The 20,882-nt window shown below is 34.3% G+C and overlaps 1 protein-coding gene across 2 annotated transcripts; it reads right to left on the bottom strand.

Moving 5' to 3' along the window:
- Nucleotides 1–912: 912 nt before the first annotated feature.
- Nucleotides 913–20,441, bottom strand: LOC105363829 (zinc finger protein 300). Of its 2 annotated transcripts, XM_011501626.1 has the most exons (6): nt 20,022–20,441; nt 19,637–19,795; nt 4,828–5,069; nt 3,837–4,147; nt 2,066–2,411; nt 913–1,316 (listed from the first exon to the last, which is right to left on the bottom strand). In XM_011501626.1, exons 1-6 carry the CDS (start codon nt 20,160–20,162, stop codon nt 1,028–1,030), a joined length of 1,488 nt encoding a protein of 495 aa, XP_011499928.1. In that variant the 5' UTR covers nt 20,163–20,441; the 3' UTR covers nt 913–1,027. The 2 variants fall into 2 exon arrangements, with proteins under 2 accessions (XP_011499928.1, XP_011499929.1); XM_011501627.1 differs by lacking the exons at nt 19,637–19,795; nt 20,022–20,441 and adding an exon at nt 7,032–7,390.
- Between the last annotated feature and the right edge of the window lie 441 nt (nt 20,442–20,882).

Raw genomic sequence — 20,882 nt, 5'->3', positions numbered from 1 at the left:
CAATCACAATAAGCAAACAAACTTGATAATGCTAACTCCAAAAAGTCATCAATGTGTGATGCACAATAATATCTTCGGTTAATTAAGTTGACTTGCTTCAGTCTATAAAAGTTTCTCGAACTCGTATCTTTTCTAAATAATCAAAAACATTCACACTCACAAAGCATGTTACATTCTTTATATTCACATGTTGGATATCCTCGTTTTACTTTAAAAACGAGTTAATGTTGCAATTAATGGAAATTATATCTTAGAAATATTTTCCAATATCATATTGAGGAACAACTAAGAAGCTAAAATTACGATGAACTAAAGAAGCTCCGATAATGAATCAACATTAAATGTCTACAATCGGCACAATTTCTCCTATCGTCAAGCAGTCAAACCGCAAAAAGATCAAAACGAATCACCCTGTGCGCCACATTAATTAATGACGAGAACAAAGCCATTGTTAATCACTAGCAGCAATAATATCGTACTCAAGATAAGTTGATTTGCATAAAATGCTCTCAAGTGCTTGTTAATAACATGAAAAAAAAAACGTTTGTCGTCGTGTTGAAGCATCAAGTGCACTATAATATCGTAAAATTAATGCACCAAAAGCATTAAAGAGCCAATAAAGAGGCGTTCGCGCTCAAAAGACGCTCGATGATGTTTCGCAGCCATCACACAGAGGCCCCACCTCCTCTGCCTCCTCCTCCTCCTCCTCATCTTTTTTCTTCTTCACACTCAGCTCTACGTCTTTGCCATTCTCCTCGATCGTTTGCTCTTCTTCGCTTTCTTCCTCATCATCCTCCTCCTCATCCTCCTCCTCCTCCTCGTCCTCCTCCTCCTCCTCCTCCTCCTCCTCTTCCTCTTCCTCTTCCTCCTCCCCTTCATTCTCCTCTTCCCCCTCCCCCTCCATCACCGCCACCTCCTCGCCGTCATAAAAGCGTCTCCCACTCGTGCGCTACGGTAGTACGCGGATCGAGGGTGCGACTGAGGCGCCGTAGGACAAGAAGCGCCGACGAGACCGCTCGAGGATATTCTAGCTGCAAAGGCCTGAGGGATCAACGAGGCCGCGGGCGATGAGCTCCGCGGTCGCCGGGTCCTGCTTGCCGGAGGCTGCCGCGGCTGCGGCGGCGGCTACAGCCGCTTGCTGGGCGTGAGGCTCGAAGTGTGAGCGCACGTGCAGGATGAATTCGGTTTTGTCCGTGAAGTCCGTACGGCACATCATGCAGTGGTGCCTCTCGGCTGGGTACGGTTGTGGCGGCGGTACCGAGCCCGGGAAATACGCTGCCGCGTGCTGAGGCGGCCCAGAGGCTTCCAGATGAGATCTGTACAGTGAAAACGGTTGTAGGTGCAAGAGCAGTTAGGTTCGGCTATCTGAGCTCAGCATAAAAAACATTAAAGATGATATTGAGGAGATGCTCAACATAATTGAAAGTTACGACATGTCCGTGACATGACCGCTTGGGCGCTTAAATCAAACAGACTTATGAAAGAAGCTGAATAACGTTGGGACTTTGTGCAAAATCATAAGTCGTCGGTCGAGTGACGCGGGAACTCCAATACCTAGTATACCTCACAAGATCACACACAATACTGCCGGCATTATTCGAATTTTTATTAACGGTGAGGGATAATTTAATTTGCCTTTAAAATCATAATTCTAACATCAATCATTAAATAGTTATCTCTGGATTTTTGTTAAAAAGGCCTTTACTTTTTAGCCTCACACGCGAATATAATATTTGAAAAATAACACAACTATCGATATAACTAAACACAGGCTAAATGAATTTTGAAAGTTTAAAAAATATTTTTATCGTTTGATAGAAAATAAATTATTAATTAGACGAATATTGCATTTTACTAATTTATTGTTATACTTGTACAGGTCCCGCTCGATTAATTTGATAAAAGATCTTATAATTTGTATTCGATGTTAAATAATCTATCGGGATCTCGAATGATTTAAAAAAAAAAAAAAAAAAAAAAAAAAAAAAAAAAATTCAATTTCCTTTTAACTAATAATTTATACAGACCTTATTAAATAAATAATAGTAAATAACGTTACATGTACCTAGCATGTTGTGACCATTCTTCTCTAGTAGCTAATGCTCGGCCACACAATTCGCATGCCCAACTGACCGGTTCTTCTTTAGGTTTCTGAGTACTATCAGGGCGCGGCTGCTGCTGTTGTTGTTGTTGTTGTTGTTGTTGTTGTTGCTGTTGCTGCTGCTGCTGTTGTTGTTGTTGCTGCTGTTGCTGTTGTTGCTGCTGCTGTTGTGTGGCTTGTTGCTGTTGTTGCTGTTGTTGCTCATTGTGCAAACTGGTTACAGAGGGCGTCGAAAGAGATGCGACGCCTGGTCGATGGCGCAATTTATTCATATGAATCACCAATTTATCTCTTCGCGCAAATGCTTTACCTGTAGATATATATATATATATATATATATATATATATATATATATATATATATATATATATACAAAATTAGATTTACAATTCTGTTTAGTAAGAATATTTGGCCCCTCGATTCTAATTAGATCATTAGCAGTATTTGAAAACATGAACAGGCTAATATTTATATTTTTTCCACGTATAAAACGGAAAATTCGACTTAAAAAAGTATGCAGCCACAAATAGTATTCAAACATATATGTATTTACTCAATGTGCGTTATTTAAAAATGGCTTACAATTTAAAATAGAAATATAATATATAATAAGTTAATGTATGTGTAATATATATTCCTTAATACGTGTATAAATGAAACCCGTTAATAATTATCATTATTGTTGTTATTATTGTTGTTGTTATTATTGTTATTGTTTTTGAAAATAGCATTATAGTTGCGACGAAATAATTGAATTAACACAATTAGCTCGATTCCGTAGTACAATTGTACCCACTCCAACTGAAACGTATGTTATGTTTTTAAAATATGTAAATTAGAAAATATTTTATCAGAATTAAGATGGAAGGTTAAAAAGTTATAAATATTTTATTATACATAAAATGCAGAATAACATCAAAGTTTAATTTATTACAATTATATTAAAAATTATTCAATAGTTTAAATAATAAATTAATGAGTATAAAAAAAAAACAACTGAGGAGCATTTTAAAGAAGGTAATACCCTCATAATGCTTATATTTATTTATGGCATATTTAAAACTTTATTTTAAAATTGCATCATACCGAAAGACTATGCACTCTAAAATTTTTATATGCCTAATTTGAATAATAAAAATATTATTTTCAAGGCATGAACTGTACTATAAAATGCTGAGGTATCTTTTATACATTCTATTTATATATTTATCTGCGCGCGCGCGAGAGAGAGAGAGAGAGAGAGAGAGAGAGAGACAGAGAGAGGGAGAGAATGTGCGTAAGTGTGGATGGGTGTGTATACGCGCGCGCGCGTGTGTCATTAACATTAACATGCTATTAATATTTCTTTTATTATCTGCCTATCAAAAGCAACGGAATTGGTTTTTATCGTAGCTAACAAAATCACCATGCGCAAAAATTCAAAGCTATACTATCCATCCAAAATAATTGACTACGTACTATTACGACTACTGCTCTAGTAAATATTCTTTAGAAATCGAACACAATATCAATTTTACGCAATTAGGTAATTTTCATAATCGCTGGTCCTGGATATAATTCACATTGTATGTTAATTTAAGCCGGAGGTCCAATATAACGGGCGGTTAGTTTAACGAATAGCCGCTGCTTTCCAAAGGAGACTCGACGTTTGAAAAAAAGTACAAGCATCACCGTGACCAGGATCGACTCCCGTGGGACAAAGCAATTCAACATCGACGCTCATCTTATTCTCACCGCAGACTTCGCAGGAGTAGGGCTTTTCGCCCGTATGTATACGCATGTGGATGACGAGTTTGTCCTTGCGAGCAAGACCCTTGCCGCATACGGTGCATGCGAAAGCCTTCGTCGTCGGTTCGCCGGTATTGGTCGCCTTGGAGACGGAGCCCGGCCTTATGCTACTCGGGATGTTGGCTGCGTTGCGCAGCGGCTGCTGGTTCACCGACGATGCCTGGGCTCTGCTACCGCCGAACTGCGGCTCAGTGGCGGCGCCCGGGAAGGCCGACATCACCGCACCCGGCCGCATCGCCGATGAATAATCCGGAGACCTTGGAAAGAGATTAAGAATTGTCGATTTTCGAAATTTCGAGGGCAATGTCGAGCCCCGATGACGTTTTTAAGAAATTGCGCTACCTTGCGCTTCAAATCAAATAAATTTTTTAGATGTTGAGAACCTATATATAAACATCATCAGAATTATGATTTAGATACAAAAAAAAAAAACTATTTTTAAATTACTATTTTAACAACTGAATGAATTATAAATTTAAAATGTAAATTGAATGATATTCTTAATCTTTAACGCTTTCATAAAGCGTTACCTACGTTTAAACGTACATAAGTATCGATGACTGAAAGAAAGGAAAAAAAGAAGAGAGAGAGAGAGAGAGAGAGAGAGAGAGAGAGAGAGAGAGAGAGAGAGAGAACTGAAGAAGAAAAAAATTAAATACATATATAGTAGAAATATATATGATTTAATGTGGTATTGAATGAGCTGGTAAAAAAATTTAAAAATAAAAAAAAATAAAAAACAAAATAATTAAAAATAGCGGAGCGATAAGCGCTAAGGAAAAGTTTAAGCACTAATAGTTTCCGATTTGAAAAAGAAAAAAAAATATCGCTTGTCCCAGTAGTATAGCCGGCAAACTCGCTGTGATTAAGCCAACGAACGGTACTAAATACTTCCCCGACGTTCGGGGGAGCGAAAGAGTCATTTGGAGCTACTCACCAAGTACCGATGGAGCGGAGGACGCGGACACCGTCGTCGTAGCCAAGGCCGTCGTCAGGCAGCGTGAAAGTCGGATTGGGCGGCTGGGGCGCGGCGGTGGGCACGGGTCCCGACAAGAGCCTCGCCTGGGCCGCTTGCTGAGCCATATGTTGCTGGACGGCGGCATGAGCGACCGCGTGCGCCTCCACGTAGGCCGAGCGCTGCTGGTGCTGGCCGTTCGGCATCTTGTCCTTTTCGTTGCTCTGCGGCCAAAAGGAATTCCAAGCTTTCAGCTGACAGCTCGCAATACCCACATACGCGGCCATTTATATCGTCGTCTGGACAAGACCGCGATTATCTCGGCGGATAACACGCGGGACGTCGGCTTAGCCCCCCGACTTCGCCGACAAAAACGTTTCTATTCTTCGAACTCAATGCGATTCTATTATACTGCGTGTGTCAAAAGAATTCTAATTGATCGGATTGCTTGACTATTGAAAGTCGAGTCATTAGCACAGCGAGTAAAGGGTGGACTTTGGTACTTTTTATCTTGGTGATATTACTTGTAGGTGGTATCGATTACAAGCAAAGAAATTAGTTTCTCGGTATAAGTGTATTGTGGAGCTTATAATTATCTGAAAATTTTAACGAACTTTCAATGTAATTTCCATTTCATTTCCAGCAAAAGCTTTTCGCGGAACTTTTCATAAAGAAAGCGTTGGTATTCTGCGTTTATGTACTTGGAAAATGTTATTTCTGAAACTCTTTTATTATTATATAATTCGAGCAAATTCCAAGTTAATTACATTGTATAATTAAAAAAAAACAGAAAGGATTATTTTTCTTTGATCAAAAAGAAAAACAAAAGGCTGCTTCCACAACTTTAAAACTATATCTTTCAAAAATTTTATATTAATTTTCGTAATTTAAAGCTATGAAATCATTCGATGCGAATAAAATATTAGGGTGTTTTTTTTTTTTTAGAATAACAATGAATCAACGTAATAATATTTGAGCGATGGAAACTATCGATAAAACTAATTATTCCTCGATAATAATTTCAATTTTATTTGTCATAGCGATGTCGTGCATGTAACATTCGTAAATGATAATATAATGGATGCCACTATATTGAAACAATAATGTATTTTATTCGTCATTCGTCGGAAAGTAATTGAAAGCATATATTATCGTACAATTGGATATGCTTGTAAAGTATGATAAAAGACAATTTTTCTTCGAAATTGAACGAAAAAAAATATTAAATGAAATTTTTACTATCGTGACGATAATAAGGGAAAATAGATAAAATAAAATACAAAACAAAAAAACAAAATTTTTTTAAAATTTCCGTTAAATTTACAGTCGATTACGCGATTAACCAACGAGGACAAGCCATTGTCTCGTAACTAGCGATCCAAATATTCCCTCCGCTAAACAATTCGCAGAAGTTGAAATTAGTAGAAGCGATCGTTATAAATAGTACAATCAAAAGGAGAAAAACTGTAAGCCTTTAAAAAGGTGTAGGCCTATTTAGGTGCTGGAATAACGTATAAGAAACCATTATTGTTTACGATTTTATGTGCCGAGTATACTTATATGTACGTCAGTTCGTTCATACCTGATCGTACAAGACCAGTCTTCGCGATCTATACAGATATACGCTTAATTTATATGAAAATTCGACTCGTTAAACGAAATTCTCAATCGTCTCATAGAATAATAGGCTTATTTAATTGCCATATCATTATATAAATATAACGATAAAAGCAGATTTTTTTTTTTTTTTTTTTCATCCACTCGTACGAAGAAGTATATAATTATTTCTAATCTTATTTTGTAATATTGATAAATAAACTGAAGGTTGACTTTGGCTGAGCGCTGTCTTTTAATCCCATTCGACTCAACTAAGGCTCAATTAGATTAAATAACAACATTATTCGCGAAAGAAATACATTTTTCTTACGGAAACGTGAGGAAATTTGTAATAAATATAGCGGACAAAGAGAAAGTATCGACTAATAATTAATATAACATTTTTCGGCATTTATTAAGTTATGTGATTAAACGCATAATTTATGCGACGTCTGCCCAGTAAGAAATGATAAATTCACCCAGAAAAATATATGTTTGAGAAATTAAAAAAATTAATATTTTAATTATTAAGAGTGCATTCTTATATATTATAAAAACTACAATGTAATTAGTTTGGCAATCTTACTTACACAAAATATTTTGAAATTTTTCTCAAAATCAAAATTCCCAGGTGTATTGTTGTAGTTTAAATACTGCATTTTTCACGGATGCGCAGATGGAAAAAGTTCTATGAATCTCACTACCCGCAAAGGTCAATAGTCACTTTTTATCACATACTATAAAATTTCACTTCACTAGCTCGAGAAACTCAATAAAGATAACACGTCAACGTCGTACTATCGAGAATTTCGATGTCCCTGTTCAAGTGATTCGACAATAATTGTATTTCTGATGCGACGTCAATAACTGGCATTGCAACTTCCCTCGCGTGGCATAAGTATAACGATTGGCAGCTGGCTTAATACAATGGAAATGGATATTATCACAGAAGAACACAGCAGTACGCGAGAATAAATTGCGAACGGGGCGCAAAATATAACGAGCTCGTTATAAAAGTATGCGAGTAAGCTCGGAAAGAAATCGCGGCGAGTCAGAAGGCCAAAATCGCCTGGACAAAAAAAGAAGGTCAAGAGACGAGGATGGCTAAATGTAAACCGAATAGACACCAACGGGCAACGGCATCCTCGGGTCACCAGGGGAGGCGAGATGAAGGAGCGACAAATGACGCGGAGCACCAATGCGTAGGACAACGGAAGCTGCGCGCCGATCTACGTCCGTTGCTCCAATAACGAACCGACGAAACAAGGCCTCGGACCTCGGAGCGCCGCCACGGATGTGTTCTCACGAACGGAAAGGAGGGAAAACGACGCCGGCCGCGACTCGATGCGGTGGAAGAGTGGCGGCGGAAGGAGTAGCCGAGGGGCGCGGGCGGGGGCGGGAGCGGCGGTGGTAGCGGTGAAGGGGTATTCTGTCGGGAGCGGGGAGGAGGTACGGGAGGCGAAGCCAAAGGACGACGCTGCTGCGCCGCGGCCACGACATCGAGCCTTCGAAAAAAAATGGGAAGAAATGCGAAACGAAACCGTTGCGTTGTTAAAAGAGGCTCGAAGCAGTCCCTCCTACTCCCTCGCTCTCGCTCTTCTGCTCCGTGAAAGCGAAATGAAGTTTTTTCGGCGATTTACAAGCGCTCGCCTCGTCTCGGCCAACGCTTTGTCGAAGTCGACACACAGAGACAGAGAGACAGACAGACAGACAGACAGACAGACAGACAGACAGACAGACAGACAGAGAGAGAGAGAGAGAGAGAGAGAGAAAGAGAGGAAAAGAATGAGTGTGAGCGAGTGAGTGAAGAGGTAGAAGAGAGATTCGAAGAGCTTAGGCAGACAGACGCAGTACACCACATCCTTAAAGATCTTTACCCAACGATTTCGAGTATTAACGAAGCTTTTTTACACGCGCAATACTGACATTATTCTTAAAAGAATCGAGCGATAACTCGTCGCTTCCATTTCATTTACTTGCTTTGCACAAAAAAATCTCTCCGCCGCTTCTGTCACTCAAGGAGCATACTTTTCTCAATCATAATGAGATTTACCATTATTTCATTAAATTCAAAATTTTTACAACTAAATTTTTATATAAACGTAAGCATTTGAATAATATGAGTTTGAATGTAAAATTGAATGATCCTATATTGCATCCTGGGATACATATATCTAACAAATTTATTAAAATGTTAAATGCAATTAAAGCATTACAATATAGCATTACGAGAAATCATTGTAGAATAAAATGTGATTTCCGAGGGAATAAAACAGTAGTTGAGAAATTGAAGCGCTAAGAGTCTGCAACCCTGCGCATTCATCAATTAATTCCACAATTAACTACGAAAGTAATAGTACTATGAGCATAATAGATTTTTCATAGGCTTTCTTTAAGAAATTATCACGTGGTTATCCACCAAGTCTTATTCACAATTCCGGTATGCCAACTCATCATGAATCGTATATAAAACCTCCTTATCCAATAAGCGCTACTTCTATTATCCTTCAATCAACCCTGCGATCTGCTCTGTATAATTTTAATATCCCACTAAATATATTTGAATAGGAAGAATTTGTTATGAATAAATTAGCCCCGATACTTAAATTAATTTTTTGAAAATCCTTATCGATGCCGTTGCTCTTTAAGAATATCTTATTCTCAGCTTTATGAAAACATGAATTTACATTTCTGAAATATATAGAGAAATGCATAAATTACAAAATGTTTTTATACGCTTTTGTAAATTAATCATTAAATTATTACTCGTGTTTAAGATTAAAAATTGATTATATCTATAATTTCGACTTTTGTAATTCAGAATTGAAAAAGAAAAGGTAAAAATTCATGGTCCAAAGCCAACACTTACACATCCCGCTTTTATACGACAAATAAAGATCGACGCTACCTAAACCTGAGCAGAATGAAATATTTAGACAACAACAAATAGACCGATAAACAAACACGTACAAATAAGCAATGGTGAGAATAAGGAAAGAAAATATTGGAAAGACGTCGAATGTAGCAACAAAAGATTGTAAATCGACTGGTGTGCTATAACAGCAGTAGCAGCAGCGGCAGCATTCGGCAGGACTCCTCGAGTTGCTGTCCCTCGGTCGGCACGGCACATCCTTTTTTTATCTCTACTTCGCATCCAATACTTACGCGAGACGAAACGACGAAGAAGGCAGAAGCCAAAGGAGCAGAGAATCCATGCAACCGTCCTCTCCTCCGTGCCTCATCGGGAAGGGATCATGCGCACGCCTCTACATACATGTGTCCACACGCTCGGCGCGTGCACGTTCGTCTGCCGCGCGCGCGTGCGTGCGTGTGCGTGAGTGCATGCGTGCGCGGCTGCCGACGCGCGAGGCGAAGGTCGACGGGAGAGAAGTATCGATCCTTCGGCAACGACCTTATGCACCGATATACGTCCTGGGGGCCAATACTATGCAGAGGCCACCGACACTGTTGTTACTGTTGCTGTTACTGCTGTTGTCGCCGGCGACGCCGCCACCGCCGCCGCCACGGCTGCCGCGGCTAAACCGGAGATAGAGAGGCAAAAATCGCAATTGTGCCTAGTATTTTTAAAAGCTTAGGTATTATCAATGCCGTCATGAGTGTAATGTAGTGAAACCGACTGGATATCGGCATGGGCATAAACATCGACATCAACATTTCCGAGAATGCAGAATTGTAAACACGAATGCAATGGAATGAAATAACTAACCGTCACTATTCAAACGCTCCACGGCTTTCCGAGTCAATAGAGAATTACAAAAGATCGAGGTTTAATTATGGTTAATAACCTGCCTTTTTATTTTCTATTTCATTTATTTTCAGATTTGATTAATTGTACGATATATTTTTCAACGATTACCGTTTAATATTTCGTTAAATTAAAGAATTTTCAATTCTCATTTTCCAACCTACATTGCCAAAAACAAGCATAACATAAACAAAAATTAATCCAAATAAGTATTCACGTAAAAATCAAACCATTACCTTAGATAAAATTTTATAATAGCTAATTTTAATAAAATTTCATACAGTGTAAATGTTGGCTTCATACGCATTTAATTTTTAAGTTCGAAGTTTTCAAGCAAACTTATAATCTTTAAATATAATTATTTGTATACTTTATAGTTCAAATAATAACTCGAATAATGTCAACCCACTTGCATATATATATATATTGTAGTATCCGATAAACTGTTTAATTTAATATTATAATATCTAAAAATATTACTTCGGCGATATTTATTTGATTAATTTCCTTGTTGAATTTAGGCCTAAATATATTTCAAATGTTTTACAATTATTATAATAGGATTGATATTAGTGTGTGCGAATAACATATTTTTTATATTATATATTTATTACGAATTTAGAAAATGTAACGAATACTTTACAATCAATGTAACATCAAATATTTAAAAAAAATCATAAATTTCTAATAAGAAAATGCTAATATTGTGCAAAATTAAAAGTTTTGTATATTTAATTTAATTTAATATATAAATAAAAAATATATAAATTTAATATATATAAATAAGTCTTCTGTAAATCTAAATACATCATATTATTCACTCAATATTATTATAAATTTACATTGTCAAAAAACGATATGACTATTCTTAAAATATAATAATTATTTATGAGATTTTTATCAATAGTTAAAATAAATACTTTGGCTGCTGTAAATGTCAAATGAAAATCTTTTACTTAAAAATCCGATACTTGCCAATTTAGAATTACAATAATTGTGTGCAAACATATTCGAATAAGTTATAAAATTTTACGTTACGATACATAAAAATTAAAATTATTAACGAATAGAACTAGTAACGCATTTATTATCTAATTTCAATATACAAAATTATTTGTTATTAACGATTGGGACATATAAAAAACTATCCAATACTATTGTGATTATAAACTTTGAAATAGCAAGACTGCATTTATATAATAAAATTATTTACACTTAAAATTAACATTTTAAAATACTTTTCATTCTAACAGAGTTGATACTGAAAATTTTATGCTACAATTTTCATGAAAGAATAATAAATTCATATAATTATTTTTATATTAATTTTATAGTTAATGAAATATATTCTAGAAAACATTTATATAATTGAACTTGACTATTATTGAAATTTAATTATTTTTTTGTCCATCGAACCATGTATTTGTAAAAAAAAAAAACTTATTCGTCTTATAACTTTTATTAAAACAAGAAAATTAAATTAAACCAGTAAATTATTCTATTGGTATTAAAAAATTTCAGACTGTGCAATTCAATTGAACTTTTTTTTTAAAGAGTTGTAAGTAATTGCGAAAAATATTCTGAAAATTATAACTCTCTCGTCAATCATTAATACTTTTGTTTATTATATCTTATAGTTATGCCGATATAACTAGTTAATAGTTCTTAGTAATTATAACTAGCAAGATATTTTTAATTTTAATAAATCGGCTCTTAGATATTATTTAAGAATAACATTTCATCTTTTTATAATGCATGTAATAAATAATTCGGTTGTTTTATATTTATTCTTATCAATCTTTTTCTTATATAAAAGTTGGTAGGGATGAATTTAATCAATGAGATAAAAATACATAGAACATTTTATATCACTATAATCGATTGAACTCTTAATAATTATATGACTCATAACTAGTAAGACTAAAAAATAAAGAAAAAATATTCCAGTAGGTGAAAATATTAAAGATCGCGTGTAATATAACACATTGACATAATTTTGCCGATGTCAGCACTACTTGAAATTTTCTAGTTTCAGTCATCGATGAATTTTTCAGTGGCACGAAATGCATAATCCATGAAATTCACGTAACATAGGTAAACATATTGATTTAAGATGAATTTTAAGAAACGAAATATAAACTTTTATATTAAATAATTTTAACTAAATTTTCATAAGCGTTATTACGTACGAACAGTTTTGTTGGAACAACTAAATGCAACATTAATAATAAAAGTCTCTTGTATAAATCGATTATATATTATCTAACACCAGTACATAAAATTAAATTAATTAGGTTACTATAATAAATATTTCATTACCACGTGTATATAAATATATATAAACATATACATACACGTGGTTTAGAAAACCATTTATCAATATAAATTTCATTATCATTAATCAAAGATAATATTGTAGTATTGGTACTGTAATGCTAAAGAATTAAAACTCGGATAACAACAACTTTCTCCAAATAACGTAGATATCCATGTAAATGTCGATCAAATCTTTATCGCATCAAAATCCACATTCAATTGGCGATTCTCCTCATAGGTACAATCGTTTGTACTCTCTTCCGAGACAACTGCGATTGCTCGAATAAAGTTGAGGTTTAAAAAATATCTACACGCTTGGCAGAGCGCCCGTCAGTCAACATTCGTGATTCGTTCCAAATGGTCCTCCTGCCCGAGGAGGAGCCACTTAAATCCTCACCGACTAGAGACGGGGCTAACACACCCCTATGGAACTTCGTGCCCAAGGGTTCACCCGTCGGACGCGTCACGCCGCGGCAGCTCCCCGTCGTAAAACTGACTTCGCCAACTAGTCGCGGGAGCCAAGCCTCGTAGAATCAAGAGTCGCGCGCGCATACCCATTGCCTCCTCGCCCCTACCTCACCAGCGCTACCCGACCATCCCCTTATGCTCCTTTCCCCGGGCGCCGCCAGATTGCGGCGCGGTGCGTCGCCCGGCTGACCTTGACACTGACATTGGCCAAACAGAAGAGGAGCTACTCGGCGACGTTGCACGCGTGTCCCCGAGCCCGATGAGCCCGCGGAAATCCCCGCGGACGCTGCAGCCTCAATCACCTCTACCAACGAGGATCGGCCACCCGCCTCCTGCTGCCATCCTGCTGCCATCCTGCTGCCATCCTACCGTATCCTCTACTTCCATTTCGCGCCGCTTAATTTACTCCCCCGTCGGCGTTGCTCTGCTGGCTGCTGCATTTTTTACTGCTCTTTTGTCTCCTCTCGTTCGCGCCTCTACAGCTCCCTTTCTTCCTTTTACTTCAAGCCTCTCTGTCCGCGGGCGCAGCCGTAGTCTATATTTTCTTTTACGAATATGTGAACGATTAGCAGACTCTCGACAACTGCTCAACGTATTAATCAGCATACAACATATAAAGGTTTATATTATACTCGGTATTCATGTGTTTTGAAGATATTTTTTTTTTTTCAAGGATCGATGGCGAAAGACAACTCATATCCCATACCGATTACTAGATGAAAATTTAACGTATAAACAGAACTATTAAAAAAATAAAAATAAATTTGAAAAATCGATAGAATATGATATTATGGAAAATATTTAATTTACCGAGGATGTATTATTGTTTTCTAAAAACAATTATTTCGCTACTATTATAGTATACACAATAACATTTGGCATTCAATCGTTAGCTGATGTAAGACTTTTTAAAGTTGAAAATAAATACAAATATCAGACGTTAAGATTTTTGTTTTTAACTTTCCGTACAAAACAGAAATATTAAAGCATACTGTTTGGAATAAAAATTCTCTCGTATTATTTATAAATTTTCAAATAAATTAATTCATTGAAACAAAGTATATATAAAACTACGTAATATTATTGAGAATTTTTATTAACGCAGATAACATATATGAACGAAAACCAAATATTAAATTAAAAATGCGAGGAATAACCGGCTTTACTGAATATTCGATACATGAGCATCTTAAAGCATTTTCCGTTTATTTTATAACCTGTATCTAAATACCAAGAAAATTAATAAAATTTCTATAAATATAATAATAATAAATGACTAATAATTAAAAATTTACACTAATGTACTACATTAAATATTAATAATTATATTAAAACACTTTATTTTGTATTTTAATATATATTTTAAAGAATTATTGGCAATATAGTAGTAGAATTAAGGTTTTTCTTAAATTTTTAAGCAAAAAATTATTTTTTTTTTTTTTCCATGATTATTTAAAAATGTATGTATAAGTAGAACTTCAAAATATACATGTACAATAAAATATTAAACATTATAAAACTATTCATGATTTATCTAATAGAATACAATTATAATTAATAATCTGAAGTAAAACATAATAAATTTTTGCTTATATCTATATTATAAATAAAAATAAAATTCCATCCCGAATAAATCTTCGTAATTTCCAAATATTTCCAAAGTTCAATGTAGTAATAATATACAAAAGTCCTAGTATTAATTAATTGTTTGTTCATTCGAAGTTTTGTATTACTAACTTCTATAAATTATAAAATTACCACTATTCTACATACATATTATGAAAAATATTTAATTTACCAGGGATACCAGGGATATTATTGTTTTCTAAAACATTTATCTCGCTAGTATTATATATATATAATAAAAATAAAATATTCGTATATCATTATTTTTGTGTTGCAATGACATGATTTTATTTCAAAAATTAAAGAATGATTATATGAAAGACACGATCGATGTGAGTAGCTGTTATACGAGCTTATTTAACGATCTTGAAATCGCAATGAAATACAAAATAAAAATGGACGATGCCTGTCCGATTAAAACAATAAAAGGAATATAATGTTTAACAAAGAAGAGAAAAAAAGAATAAAAAAAAAAACGAGAAAAATGAGAGTAAACTTAAAAAATTATAATAAAATTAAAAAAAAAAAAAAAAAAAAGGATTGATGACAGATAAGGGAGTTTACTTGTTAAATCAAAGCATTACTCCCGAGAAGGACAAAGTAGAGAGCTTTGCAATTATCCTGTCCGGTTTCCCCAATTAAAGAACTTGTCTCGTTAATGTTTGACATGAATTTCAATGGGACATTTAAGTAAGGATAGCTTCGTGTATTAGCATATGGAAACGATTAGCTCTTGTCCACTCGGTAATTTTAGACAATTCAGCTGAAATCCCAAGTCAAAAAAAGTCATTCATTACGCACCCGAGGTTCTTCACTTATTAAGCCGGGGGAGTTCGTAAAAGGCGTACAACGTATCCCTCTCGCGTCAGTGGCGCGGTGCACGGTACGATGACAAAGTAAGTGTACCGTCTGCACCGCGAAAGTAAGACGACGAGGATGCCGAAGAGAGCGAAGATACGTAGGGGGATCCCCCCTTTTTTCATCGCGAGCCATGGCAGGAACAGGTTTTACGTGCAGAGCCGCGTCTGCACGATTGCCAGTGGCTGAGGCGACCGAAGCTATGCGCGCGACCGGATCGTTAAAAACGCCCTGTGATGCTCGCGGAAAAAAGGAGTACGAGTCTGTCTACTACTACACTCTCTCTCTCTCTCTCTCTCTCTCTCTCTATCTCTCGCGCGCGCGCGCGCACGTGTGCGTATATGTTGAAAGTGAGAGAGCGAGTGAGTGAGTGAGTGAGTGAGTGAGTGAGTGAGTGAGTGAGTGAGTGAGTGAGTGAGTGAGTGAGTGAGTGAGTGAGTGAGTGAGTGAGTGAGTGAGTGAGTGAGTGAGTGAGTGAGTGAGTGAGAGAGAGAGAGAGAGAGAGAGAATGACGCGCGGTTCTGCACCTGTAATCGAAGAAAAAGAATCACACGGTCAACATTCGACTTGCCTTTAGTCTTCCCCATCCTGATAAACAACGATAATTTTTCAAAGGAATTGCCAATGAGCGAGCAACCGATTTCGTTGGAATTGAAAGACAAACTTTCAAAACGAAGAGAAACGGGAAAAGCATTGAAAATTTTTTTATCTGTCCGATAAGCTTATTTTGAACGCATAAACATTATCTTAATCCGTATGATTTAATTACCCATATTGAAGAAATGTAAGAGTATATAATATAACCCATCAATATATCATTTATTGCATCTTTTATTTTCTTTATTTTACTTTGCTACATATTATATTTGATATTAACAAAGAAATAAAAGTAATATTACCGAATGAAAAATAAAAGTCCATTTTTTTATAGTAAAATAAATTCAAGTATTTTCATAATATAATTCCCCAATTGTTTAATTTTATTATTTTCACTATTACTTATGTAATTTATTACAATGTATTTTTATAATTATAAGAACAACTAGCATAGTTTATATTAATGCACTTTTAATCTATTAACAATTCCAAACTAAATATTTTATCTATATTGACTTAAATTCTTCTCTCGTTTTTTTTTATATTAATATAAATTTACTTATTATTTTTTATTTAATCTAAAGCATCTTTATAATTAATTTAATATTTGTCATATACTATATTAGAAATTCTTTTGGATATTTTATTAAAAAAAATAAGCCGTTTTATCTTGTTGTAATTTGTTATAAATTTACATAGTGAAGATAAATTATTATATTACACTATAGACAGAAGCAAATTTATATTACTCTAATTAAATTTTCTTGATTATTATAAAATTTAACCGAATATTGTTTTATTGAACTACTACTATGTAATCGAACATTTTCTATAACATGAGAATTTTATTTATTAATTTGATATGAACACATTTCATTAAAATATGTTGTATGACAGAGTTCCTATTGTTTAAATTAAACAGTTTCACCTAACTCTATTAAACTTTGCAAAACTCTTACAATTTTTAATAATTTTATTACTTATTTATTAAAATACTAAGTGATATCTGATAAATTAAAATCAACTAAATATAAAATGTTTTATCAAACAGAGAAAATTAAATTATACAATTTGAAAATAATCAACAATTACAAATTTTATATAACAATTTTTTAAAAATAAATATTGTAATTATTCTTTTTACAATTGTAGCACAATTAATCGTTAAACTCAAATGAGATTTTATCCTCAGTTAATCTAGTAACGTGAAATTACTTTTTAATACGATTACTTTAATACAATATTCTAATTCGACACATTTGCTATTATTACATATTTATATTATATCACATGATAATACTATACTACTATCTTAAAATAAATTAGATTTTTTAATTTTGAAGGGTTGTAGTTTTTAAACTTTAGTCGTTTGGGTTACGATGTCCGTTAATTTTTTATTAAATATATATTGAATCAATTTTATTCAATAATTATTATAGAAACTAATTAGTAAAGTCTACTTTCGTATCGTTTCATTATATATTAAATATCTATCAATCTAGCTCTCTATCTATAAATTCCATTTTGAAATACGTTTTATGTTAATTTATTTCTGTATTAATAAGAGAATATAAGGAATTTAATATGACATAAGAAAATTTTAAGGTTTTTATGGTAATCAAGTTACAATAGATTATATAAATTATATAGAATTATATAAATTATAAAAATTATATAAAATATATAGATTATATAAACACTATAAGCATTAAGACTAAAAGGAATAGAGGCACCGAATAACATAAAACGAAGAGAAAAAGTGAAAAGGTGAAAAGGGTTGATGCAAAAAAGGTGAGTAGATGAAAACTAAAACAATAAATAGAACCGATAAAGCAATACGCGAATTAAGTCTCTAACGATTTGGCAGGTTCAGTGTACCGTGACCAAGCAAACGTAGTAGTAGTAGTAGTAAACAAAGGAAACAACAGCAAAGTCCTAATTTACTTGATGAAATAGAAATGATTGGAAAAATAAAGACGGAGAGAAAGAATGCGGAATGCACGACTAAACGAAAAAGAAAAATATGTAACAGAAAGCTCGACTTTCGCTTTCTTTTGTCTCTGTACATTAAAATAGAGTAGATGAGGCGCGTGTCGCGTGGGCGAATTATAGGGTGGGGGAGGGGTTGAGTATGTCAGAGGTAGGGAAGACCGGCCGGACCTCACGCGAGCCGATCAATATAGCGTCTCGCCAACGAGGAGACGTGGAGGTTGCGATTGCAACACCCACACGTGCGCGCACACACCCTACGTCGAAGGGTGGCCGCAACCCCTTGCCTGAAGTTGGCCGAGGGAGGAGGTCGAGTACCCTTATCTTCTTCCCGATATCTCCTTTTTCCTTTGGCACCATCGGCTCTGTGTCGTTTAAAATCTACTTAAACTTTTTGCATTTACGAATTTCCGGTCACTAACTACTCACTTAGCCACGTGCTTCATTCACCCAGTATTACGATCCATCTGCTAATTTATACTATTTATCCGCAATGCATGACTGCTATGCAAAATATTAAATTTTTTACTTAAATCACTCGACAATAGCGCTGCAAAACAATAGTACGAACATATAAAAATACTTCGTTAAATGCGTTAATAAATTATATTCTGTATGGTAAGCTACATAAATTTCATTGTATGTAGTAGTAATTCTGATGTGGAGCATTGATTTTACTCACAAACGTCATGGGCTCAACCTCAAGAATGCAAGTTAAAATTAGACAGACTGACCTATCGATGATTTTAAGTTTACATTTTCAAAACTAAAATGAAAACGATAATTTAATTATTATCTACTTACTACTATCCTACTTCCGAAATAAATAGGAATTGAGTTCTGGGATAGTAACTGATTGTAATTACGCTCTCATTTCTGCCAGTCAGGTTTAAGCATGACAATCTGCGCATGCGCGCTCAAGTGCACAATAGCAGCGTTGAAGGTGCAACAATAGTATGCTGTTTCCGAGGCATTTGTATCAGAAACATTAACGTATTACCGAGTGCTTATAAAACAAGCAAATATGTTTATATATATATATATATATATATATATATATATATAATAGCTATAGTAGCTACAGATGATTGTAAAATTTAAATGATAATGTTTAATCGTTTAATTCCAATTAATTTCAAGAGAAAAGTAATCGCAAATGTTTATTAATAAATAAAAAAATTCCCTAAAACATAATTTCAATAACTTATTAAAAAATGTATTATCTATTTAATTGTATTTAATTAATGATAAAATTGATCCATCGTTGATTTGATTTATACATGTTATGTAAATGTATAAATTAATGACATTTAAATGTAATTTTATGGATTCTTGATAATTCTTATGCACGTATTGTGATATTTTATATGTAAATGCATAAGAATCTGTTATTCTTATTGATAATAACTTTTAATAATGCATTTTCTATATCGATATCACTATATGCTATCCAATTTTATTAAGTACTTATAACCATTGAAGACATTTTAATTTAAATAATATATTGAGAGTATATTTCATAAATATGTATTTACCAATTTAACATATGTATAAAGAAATATAATATCGCTTTACCTGGTGATTTACCGATGCTGCTAAATGTTTTAAACTATCTGCATAATTTTTTAAGACTGTGTCAGTTGTCATGCAGCTTACACGAAATTCATAAAACATATCCAATTTATACACACACCTCTGACAAATATTTTTCGGTAAAGCATCTTCTTTAGTTATCTACAACATAAAAATGAAGACAGTTTGGATTAATCTTGCCAAATAAAAAGTGACAGTACAAAGTATAGCTGAAGATAGATAATTTTAGAATTAGCCTTATCGCGTACTTCGGGCATTATTATGTATATGCACCAAACCCTACATGCACGTACAGAAAGTAATTATTTTCCCCCTAATCATATAAAAATATGACCCGCGTTCGGTGGATATGACTTGCTTTACTCACCACCGCCGGTATACACGACCGTATTTTGAAGAGTAGCTGTCTCTGCTCGCCCTCTTTATCAAAAATTTGCATCTGATGATTACTTTTCAATGAACAGAGTCTGCACAACTCGGCAAAACTAAAGTCCTCGCTCATTGCCATTGTATTCTCCTTTTCTAACAAGAACAACAATTCTTCTGCCTTCGCGTACGTTTGAGGTTATGATCCACGCCTTTCCCGGGTAGCTTTAATAGTACCAAAATTTGTACTCCAGGATAAAGTGTACCTTTAACACGATCAACGCCCGCTGGCTATTGACTCTCGAGTAAATCAAACATAGCTACGCATGAACAATACCGATTAACTTTAAGAAATAATATATCTTGTCGCAAGAACTATACGAACAAACGACAGTAATACAGCCATTACTGTCTTCTAGTTATGCTCTTGCCGTCCTTCCTCGATCGCTCCTTCGCTCGTATAACTTTGTAACCTTATGATTGGCCATCTGAAGTGCATTTCTCGAACTACGCACAAGTGCCCATTGGATGGTCAATCAGGTTCTGTATCCATGTGGTCGATTGCTGTTGAGAATGTGCTCACGCCCGATTCAAGTGATAATAGCTTTTTATCGATTAAATTATAATAGCAATGTTAATAATTTACATACAATTAAGATTTATGGGTATTCCCGATTTGAATTGACGATGAAATTTTAAGTTTAACTAAAATATAATGAATGAATATGTTGAAGAGATAATTTTAAAAAACTATCTACAAAATTTGTCCAATGTTTGGTTACTTTTGAAGATATTTTGAGATTACGACATGGATAATATGGACAGGACATTATAATTCCCATCAATATATTGACATTCTGTA

Source organism: Ceratosolen solmsi, unplaced genomic scaffold, assembly GCF_000503995.2.
Source record: "Ceratosolen solmsi marchali unplaced genomic scaffold, CerSol_1.0 scaffold28, whole genome shotgun sequence".
Taxonomy (NCBI): Eukaryota; Metazoa; Arthropoda; class Insecta; order Hymenoptera; family Agaonidae; genus Ceratosolen; species Ceratosolen solmsi.
Note: the sequence above shows the minus strand (reverse complement) of the source record. Positions and strands in the feature narration are given on the sequence as shown.